General features: G+C 43.1%; 2 protein-coding genes across 2 annotated transcripts; one reads left to right on the top strand and one right to left on the bottom strand.

The window, feature by feature from the left end:
- Positions 1-920: 920 nt before the first annotated feature.
- Positions 921-9,917, top strand: SARC_03729 (AGC/AKT protein kinase; the record flags this gene model as incomplete). The annotated part of the gene is made up of 12 exons (XM_014302469.1): positions 921-1,190; positions 1,629-1,816; positions 2,080-2,188; positions 2,719-2,937; positions 3,414-3,509; positions 3,900-3,994; positions 4,380-4,519; positions 4,952-5,077; positions 5,929-5,990; positions 6,189-6,266; positions 6,674-6,814; positions 7,065-9,917. 12 exons carry the CDS (start codon positions 921-923, stop codon positions 7,215-7,217), a joined length of 1,677 nt encoding a protein of 558 aa, XP_014157944.1. The 3' UTR covers positions 7,218-9,917.
- On the bottom strand, positions 7,753-9,880 carry SARC_03730 (hypothetical protein; the record flags this gene model as incomplete). The annotated part of the gene is made up of 1 exon (XM_014302470.1): positions 7,753-9,880. The coding sequence occupies one exon, from the start codon at positions 9,878-9,880 to the stop codon at positions 7,787-7,789; it is 2,094 nt and encodes a 697-aa protein (XP_014157945.1). The 3' UTR covers positions 7,753-7,786.
- Positions 9,918-10,283: the final 366 nt, after the last annotated feature.

The following is a 10,283-nucleotide window of genomic DNA, read 5'->3' as shown; positions in this document are numbered from 1 at the left end:
GTGTGCGTGCGTGTGTGTGCGTATATATATATATTATTTTATTTTATTTTATTTTATTTTATTTTATTTTATTTATTTTATTTTATTCATGTATGTATGTAAGTATGTGTGTGTGTGTTTATGTTTGTGTTTGTGTGTGTGTGTGTGTATGTGTGTGTGTGTTTGTGTTTGTGTTTTGTGTGTGTTTTTGAATGTATGGTTTTGTATTTGCCCTTCATGTGTCATGCAGTATTTGATCGTCTAAATAGATTTGTGTGTATGTTTCAGGTATGGTTTTCTGCATAATGTTGTCATCTTGTACTTAATTGTAATGTAGGTGTGTGCATATACTTTGTATACTACATACGTATATATATTAAATATAATTAAACGCGTTGTCATACTTCTCTATTCTCATGTAGCTTTTGTGCATGTAGTTGGGTACAGTCCACCGCGCTATGTTATGTGCGAATTGTCTTGCTTGAGTAAGTTTGGCGCTCAACCTTTTCTGAGTACTATCTAAGCGGTCGAGTGTATCATTATCAGAATTGTTCTACGATTTTACAGTCTCCTGTTGACTACCGTAACGCGAAATTCATACACTCAAAAAATCTTGGAACCGCTATTTAACGACGCAAAAGTATTTTGGTTTCATTTCTGCCGAATTTGCCCATTAGGCCGTTCAAATAGGCCTTCAATCCGAAAGTTAATCTTTAACGAAAGTTCAAAGTCATTGGCTACTCCAACGCATATTTGCCCGAGCCTACCTTTGCATGTAACATATATACATGTCCGTGTGTGTATGCATGTGTTTACATGCTATAAAATTATGGCAAATTGCGCAGAGCTACCATTCCGGTTTTGACTTCTGAAAACTCCAACCTTCTTTTTGTGTAGCAATATTGTGGGCGTACATGCATAGATACATGCATATTACCAATATGGAAGCAATACGTACTGACATATATGTCACAAATGTAGAAGCAAATCGCGGTATTGCCCTAAATTGTGTACCATTTTTCAACGCAGCCAAAAAGGAGAAGGAAGGGAAATCTCCTAAGCCTTCTCCGAAGCCTGGGAAGAAAGAGAGTACCAAGAAAACCGGCAAGGACCACTCCACCAAGAGTAGCCTGGGCAATGACCTGCCCCACACGAGCACAGAGAAGGAGCCGAACCACAAGACTGTGGTTGTCGGTGGCTTCAAAACCGAGGTATGCGGCTTGTGACCGGGTGTGTATTTAAGTGTACGTGTATGCATGTGCCTGCACTTTTTCGTCACTTGTGTTGCGCGCGTTTGGTCAAGATCTTTTTTTGTAGCAAGTTTTGTCGAGTAGTGTTCGCTATGTATGTCCAACAACAACAACTAAGGAAAATTGGGCCGGCCCGAACTCTGTACGAAGGGAGAATGAACTGAATATATCAGCTGTATACTTTGGGGCAAATCTGATGTAGTATATGTAGTACTGCATGGTCCGCTCTTTCCATCTGCGCTATATTTAACAGCAAGCGCACATATTCCAGCACATCCGCATGTCATCTTCCAAAATACGACATCCGCAATAGAAACCCCCACGTTTTTCGCGACACATGATGCATCGGAATGTTCAGTGTTTGTTCTGTTTTCCTTTGTACGAAATATCCATTTACAGGTTTTGGGAACAGCTGACGAGCGCGATGTGCTCTTCCAACCGGGGCGCCTGATTGTTGATCTGATCGCCGCCCGTGACTTGTGTGACAGGGCCAAGAGTCCGTATGGGCTGGCCTCATACGAACATAATCAAATCCTCTTGCCCGTACACAGCGGCAAAAATCCGGTCTGGGCCGCCCAGGCTGTATTGTATGTGTTAAGGGGTTTTCCAAGTGTTGTCCTCTGAAGCTTCTTCTTGTTCTTCTTGTGATCGATGCTATGACGCGATGTTGTCCATCCCTACGCTGTGTTGTGAGCACACTTTGTAGTATACTTCGCCGGCATGTATCTCTCGCTGGTCCCATAAAGCATGTTGTCTGCTGTACCGTCGCTACTAACCTTATGCTGGGAGTATGTTTGTCTCGGCATTACTGTATCACTTACTTCTGTGAGCTCCTCTCCCCTTCCAACAGTGATATTGTAAATAGCAACTATCAATTAACGATTCATATCCTGGAAAAAGCTGAGACGCAGAACAATTTCCTTGGAATGTTGCACATCCTCCCCTCATGGGTCCCCAATGTATGTCACTCTGCTTGACGTTGATTGACTGTCGTGCTATTCCCTTGTGTATGCGGTTCTACGTCCTGCGGGATTACCTTTATGTAATTGCACCCGTGTTCAGCGTCTGCCGAACTGGATGTGGTTCCCGCTGTAGCCCTATCCCTATGTGTGGCCTCTAATGTAATTTCTTTGGGTGTGTGCAGTGTGTTGTGGGATTTTCTGGATAGTTGTCCTTGTCCTTTGCATTGGTAGTGGGTTTACCGACAAGTGTGCTGCACTTCAGGATGTACCAGTGATGTTGCTAATGCTCCCAGTCTGTAGGGAGAGGCCAGCACGCTATATATATGGTTTTGCAGTGTGTTTTGGTGGTGCACGCGTTCTGAGCCTATCATGTAACAGACAATAGTACCTGCATACAACGCACAGGGGGGGAAAGGTACCTGTGTGTTATTGCACTCAATCTATCAGCAGCATATTTGGTCACTTGGACAGACAGACACTCATCATCAAACCATACTGCCTTCTATCGCGATCCAACCTATCCGTAGCAACCGTATGAGAACTGGTATAACCTGCAAGGAGACGGGGAGATGGAGGTATCTGGGCAGGCCCATGTACGTGTGACCTTTAAGAAAGCGGACACCCGCAAGTTGACTGTGGATGACTTTGACTTGCTCATGGTCATCGGCAAGGGCAGTTTCGGAAAGGTTCTGCAGGTCAAGAAGAAAGATACCAATCGCATCTATGCCATGAAAATCTTAAAGAAGGTACGCGTGTTGTGTAGGGTATTAGGGTATATCATTGCTTGCCACAGGGGTAGGTGCACTGGTGGCTACCTAGATACTGCCATGTTTTCGTATCCTACAGTCGGGTGGATTCGAATAAGGGTGTGCATTTGTTGCATAGTGGCCACCCGCCTCTCCGCTGTGTGTCTATACTTTCTGTACATACGCGAGATGAGTGTCCGGCTTCTCAATGTTTCTCTCGTATAGCTTGAATAATCTCTTGCCGTGCGTCCGCATGCAAACTATTTTAAAATACATATTGTTCCGAGGAACCAGTTGGCCTCTCAGTCACCTCTCCCCCTCTCTTCCTCTCTCCTCCAAAATATTCCCTCTTTTACCTTCTATTGCGCTGGTAGTCATATCGCTCGTGTGTAGCAGACTCGGAATTGAATTACTATTTCTTTATGTAGTATATAGTACATGTGTTTAAGATGTCTTCTCGGAAAATCATTCTACAGGGTCATTTGATTGAGCGAGATGAGCTGGAACATACCAAATCCGAGAGAGCTATCCTGGCGAAAAATAACAACTGTCCCTTCCTGGTTGGTCTTAAGGTATGTGCTTCTTTTATGCTCTCTAAATGGATACTATTGACGTGTATGTGTGCATATTTGAAGAATATGAATGGAATTGTTCTGTATATGCGTGTATACACTATTTCGCCATGGGATGAGCTCTTGTATGTAAAGCTCTAAGGTATGTACATATACATACATATGCATAAACATATATATGTATGTATATGTATGTGTGTGTACATATATTATATATACATGAATACCTTTTAGCAGTTTTGATGTTTTATTTCGGTCGTGGGCATGTTTTCAGATGGGTGCGTGTGTGCTGATCTATGCACTGACATGCACCCTGATATATCTCCCGCCATGCAAACCATTCATCTAAGACTGTATCAACCCTAACTCTTTGCTGTGTCTCCGCTCCAGTTCTCGTTCCAAACGCCGGAGAAGTTGTATCTTGTGCTCGATTACATCAACGGAGGAGAGCTCTTCTTCCATCTCCAAAATGAAGGCACATTCAGGTATGTTACTATGTGCCTATAGACGGTCGCATGAGTCCTTCGTATTCTACGATGTCTCGCTCTCGTGGTAGTCTCGACTGAAGCGCCGAGGTTCTGGAGACAAGTCGGGTCAATACTTACCGAACATGTGCTCGATTGTTGCGACGATAAGAAACCCTTCAGCTGGCTTCTCTATGCGACTGGCATCATTCACTGCATCAGACTTTAGAGCCTTCCTTGTCGGTGTATACTCGTGACTTGACACATGACCAACGCATACCGGGGCTTGTCGATCTTTGATTTCGCTCTCCACATGATTTACACACACCTGAGAGAAAATTATGCGAGCATCCGAATTCAGAGCCATTCCTGATCATCCCATCTAAATATTAATTCATTCCTTTAGCGAGAATCGGTCTCGATTCTATGCTTCTCAGCTTGTGCTGGGATTGAAATACCTGCACGAGAACGATATCATCTATCGCGATCTCAAGCCGGAAAATATTCTCATAGACTTTATGGGTTATATCTGCTTAACAGACTTCGGTAAGCATAAAAAAGTGCATGCGTTGTGGACGTCTTTGCTATGAACGTATTTTTTTCTGTAATAGTCATCGGTAAGCCTATAGTCCCAAGTCTCTTACAATCTATGCGTTATCTGAATAGATGGCATGTTGGCAGTACCATGTCTTCATGCAACGTTATGGATTCCAAGGTGACCCTGTATGATCGTCATGTTGATGCCCACACCCCTGCTGCAAGATAGTGCAATAATCATCCACATGACCATTCAATGCGATCTCTCGCTTTTTACTTCCCGTTCAGCATTCTTATCGCAACGAATGCATATACAGCGGATGACGTGCATAGTCAAACTGTAAGTCATATCGGAGGATGCGTACCGGATCTGAGTTTTTATCACCGAACCGATGTTTACTTATCTATTTGGCCCTTTAACCGTTTGTCCTCTGCGTATAGGTCTTTGCAAGGAGAACATTAAGTGGGACGACATCACAAACACATTCTGTGGCACACCCGAGTATATGGCACCTGAAGTACTGCAGCAGAAAGGCTATGGCCCTGCCGTAGACTGGTGGACCATTGGTAATGCAAACCCTCCATTGCTAATTATGTTATAGTAGATTCTCTTCAGATTGTACGGGTATTTTGTGCTATGGCTGTATGTCGTATATCGCTTATATATAATACTTATTCTACACGGCGTTAGGTATCAGGCTTTTTGTAAATGTGTGTGTGTTTGTGCATGTGTATGTTTATGTTTATCTGTACGTGTATGTGTACGTGTATGTGTATGTGTCTATATATATATATATATGTGTGTGTGTGTGTGTGTGTGTGTGTGTGTGTGTGTGTGTGTATATATATATATGTATATATATCTACATGTGTGTGTGTGTGCGTGTGTGTATGTATGTATGTATGTATATATATATATATGTATATATATATATGTATGTATGTATGTATATATGTGCGTGTATACATGTGTGTGTGTGTATGTGTGTGTATGATGTATATATATGTATGTATATGTATATGCATATGTATTGAATAAGCATATCTGGCTAGGATCGTACAACAAAGACAGGGATAGATCAGTGCGTGGCCAGTTTTCCGGTCCGGAGAGTACAAACTCATTCGCTGTACAAACTCATTCATGTGTTGAAAGTACGATTTGTCTAACCACGTCGTCGGCGGTAAAACTGGACTTTGATTTCGATCAGCTTTCTCCGCAGGGGAACTCCGTGTGGGCAGTTGATATTAAGTTGTGAGAACCGCGTGATATCTAACACAAAGTACATACTTTCAGCGTGTTAGTAGTTGTGTATCTTTTCTAGGACAACAAGGTTCCTGGTTCCTTCACACATGATCGACTAGCCTCGCCCGTTTGCCTGCCTGTACTAATCTTTCGCTTCTCTATTTGTATGGGTCAGGTGTGTTACTATACGAAATGATCACTGGCCTCCCGCCATTCTACGATGAGAACACTAATCAGGTACGTCAGTTGCTACCTGCCGTCAGAAATGTACCATCCCGTGTAATCTACAGAGCCGTACTACAAAGTTTTAATTCAAGCTTGTATTTTAGATTAGTATTCGTCAAATCCAAAGGAAAGTTTATCGCAGGAACGGCAGCGATGCCATCTTGTGCTTCGTATCCTCACTTTTCGTTTTATTCATATCCCATAATTCAGATGTACCAAAAAATCCTATTTGCTGATTTGAAGTTTCCGCAAGGAGTTTCGAGGGAAGCCACTAGTATTATTAAGCAGGTATATCTTCACTCATACGATCGGTATATCTGTATGTCGATCGCCTGTGATATTGTTTACTAAGTTGTTGCGTAATCTCTTTGCCTGTAAAGTATGAGATTGTTCGAATGGACTTTATGCAAATCTTTCATTGTTTCATGACATTGCGAAGGAATCCACGAGGTTTCAAAAGCGCCTCCAAGTAGTGAGAGTAAGCCCTGTTGTACATACAGTATTATGCCAGTGCGCATATATTGTATATACGAATCTTCCATTGTTTCAAGACATTGCTAAGGAATTCACGAAGTGCTAAAAGCGCTTTCAGGTACGTGAGAGTAAGCTCTCTTGTATATACACTCCAAATATGCCAGTGCGCACGCCAAAATCTATATTGCATATAAAATTATACATCATTCGTATACATGCAGCTGTTGGTCAGAAACCCTCAAAATCGTTTGGGGTATGGCGCAACCGGTAGTCAAGACATTGTTGATCACGAATTCTTCGCTGTTATCAACTGGGACGATATGTGGAACAAGCGTCTAGTAGCTCCCTGGCGTCCTCATCTGGTATGTTAAGTATGCTAGCTTACCCCTGGGCAGTTCGTATAAATGTCCCTGCTATGGGTATTCAGATACCCATTCGCATTTGATTCCCATCATTAGTAGTATAGTAATACATTGTGCTGCAAGTAACATATACGCACGAAGTGTATGCAAATGAATTACTTGAAGCACGTCGACGACGTAGTGTGTATCACATCGTATTGTTATATAAGCTGACCCGCTGACAATATATGTATACGTCTTCATGATGCAGGAGGATCAACTAGACACCAAGAACTTTGACGAAGAGTTTACTGCGTTGCCGGCTCAAGACACACTTGTGACGGAAGCACCTATCACGAACACCATGCAGGCGGAGTTCAAGGGTTTCACGTACTCGGACACTAATGAATATCTAGAGAACTAGTCGCGACCGTTCATCCTTTGAAGACTGTGTGCTAATGTATGAACGGTAGAGGATACTGCAATAAACTGTAAAGCTTATCTTCCCCTCCTTGTATTTGATATGTCGTGCGCGATGTGCTGCCTTGTTTTGGGTTGGGTTTGTGTTATGTCAATAGTCAAACTATGCGTGCGCACCTCCAACACCTATCATTGACAGTGCGATTGTATAGGAGTTGTCAAATACGCCGAAACACGCAAACGCTTCCCAGCCTATCCCTGCACGCCTTTGGCCTCTGGATTCGTCTTGTTCCCCTTCCGGATTAAAGCGAAATGGCGAGGAGCAGCTCTCTGTGCGAGTCTTCTACAAGCACTAGATACTGATTTTCAGCTTCTACCTAAAGTACAATATCACGACAACTATTCGATGCAATGCCAGACCAAATAACCTATTTCCTCACGATCATCAAGTGTATATGATGCTATTTACAATATAAAAGCATGACGCTATTTACGATATAAAAGTTACAGATCTGTATTTTGAATATAATACTACTAAATTGATTACAAGAGCTTGATAGACCCTATGCTACTTTACATAGAGCCGGAGACCTTGAAGGCAGCGGGCACGTTGTTCTCCACCCACTCGAAAACGCTCTGATCTGTTCCATAAAGAGAAACATCCTCCTGCTCCATGAAGGACATGGGAGAGGTCGCTGTGATGGTGAGAGCTACCCTAAATTTGTCATCGCCGGAAACCAGAATACTGACAGGATTACCAAATTCATCCAAATTAAGTGTTCCATAGTGCTCGGCATTGTCTCTTGCCATACGCTCTCTGTACATCACTCCCAAGTCATCCATCTTGATACTAATGAATGGCAGCCCCGTGACATACCGTAGCACATCCTCAGCTACATCTTGCACAAACTGACCGACTAAGGGGATGGACGTATTATGGTAGGGCTGTGCATGCACATTGGCTTGGTGGAACATGTATGGGTCCCAACGTTGTTGCAAGAGAGGAATAGTGCTAGATTTGGCTTCACGATTGATGGCATCTGCCCCAGTCCACACTTGACTATCATTACATGGAGCTCCGTATGTCGTCCAATAGCAGGCACCCTCATCATAAAAGCGAACCACACAATCCAAATCTTTGCAATTGAAGGGTATATTGGGACTCCAACGAGGTATAATAAGGATACCATCAGTGCCGTACTCTTCTTCTGTGCTGACCACTGCGTGATACATGACCTCGGCATTCAATTCAGGCCTGCTGTTGTCACCGACAACGTTTTCGATTCCGTACTCGACCAACTTGGAAAAGAACAAAGTGTTCCTGAGGTATGGTTTTCGGCCTACTGGTGGTGTCCCGTTATAAGATGCTGGCCACAGACCAGTAATCTCGGGCGTTACCAAAGACTTTGGCGAGTAATTATTTTCCATTAATTCTGTGCGGTTGTCTAGGAACTGGTGAGGCGGGGTGGCAATTTGTCCGTAATACAAATCAATATATTCGTCAGAAGCTATACCCTCGCCCCTGGCGACCTTTTGATTGTAGCCAAGCTCAGCATCGTAATGCTCAGGAAGAGGATTACACTCTTTATGCTTACCATCACACTGCCAGTCCTCCAGCCAATCCATATTCATGTGGGTCCAAGTGTGAGACATCCAATCGAACTCGGCAGCGTACTCATACGATGCTTCATTCAACGACGTATCCTCGTAGCCGGACATACCTAGACCAGCACCATTGTAAGCAGGTTCCAATTTGAAGTTAGATCCAGCAGGCAATACGTTCTCGATGAAGTCTTTTCTCCACGCCACATATGTTTCTACATCACTACTGTTGATTTTCCAAGCTTCATTTGTGTATTTGATTCCTGAGTTAATAAACCAATCATCGACATGTATATTCATGGTCAACCGACGGTACCCGAGGAACACTCCCCTCGTAACCCATTCATACCAACTATGTCCTAGTGCTAAATTCATTTGTGTGTATTCGGTAGATAAGGTGTAGAAGGGCACAAAATTCGCCCCAAGTCCGGCCTGGTTCGCATGAAAACGAAAATGCATCTCTTCAGTTCCTAGAGTAGTATTGGCAACAAACGCGGCTACCGCGGAATCAGCGGAGATCGTTTCATAATCATACACCAGAAAGGGGGTAGTCATGGTTGTGTTCACAACCGAGACGGCTGAAGGTGCGGTCTCAGACACATTCCAACTTGAAGTCGTGTTCAAAACACCGGCCAATTGCCTAGCGTTGTCTGAATCCGCTACCGTTATATTTTGAAACGATGGGTCAAAAAACATATCCTGAACACCCAGAACAGTAGAATCATTGGCATCTGCAGTTGATTGCAAAAATACAAGTCGTGCACGAGTTCGTGCGGCGTACTCACGAACCCAAGTTTGATTCACATCGCTATCAGCTACTACTATCGAATGCCAGCCATGACCAGCCAAGTCGGGTTGTGCACCAACAATGACATCAAATGGTGAACCATATCCTTGAACTACATTCTTTGGTAGAATGACAGAGTCGGATGTTGAACCAACAATTAAAGTTCGCAAGCCTAACGTACTCCCAGTACTGGCCTCGTTTGTGGAAGTATCTGTTTGTAACAAGGGTAGCGCAATCGCTTGCGCAGCAGCTAATATGAAAAGTGTTATTTGCAACATGATTGGCATACAGGATATACCAAATTATGATTGTGCTTATATTATATAATGAATCTATTTAGTTGGATTCACCCATTATATATATAATCATAAATTTTGTTTTAGTAGACTCTCTCACAAACCCTCTCTTGTTGTGTGAGAGAGTTTGTAGTCGAAATACCAGGAGTAGGTAAAACGGAAGCTTCGTGTCAACTTTTAGGTTACGAATGACGTCTCTACTTAGTACTCAGTTGCAAAGATGAACTTGGAGGCAGGAGCTGTTGGAGCAAACTACATACATGTGGCAATTTTGTGCACAATATGCCAAATAAGCGAACGGCGGAGCTGATGTTAATTTCCTAAAGAGTGATCTAACCATGTGATCAATTTAAAAAATGTCTCGTTTCTTAAATCACCCAATGGA

Source organism: Sphaeroforma arctica (genome assembly GCF_001186125.1).
Source record: "Sphaeroforma arctica JP610 unplaced genomic scaffold supercont1.196, whole genome shotgun sequence".
NCBI classification, from domain to species: domain Eukaryota; class Ichthyosporea; order Ichthyophonida; genus Sphaeroforma; species Sphaeroforma arctica.
This window is presented reverse-complemented; position numbering and strand designations above follow the sequence as displayed.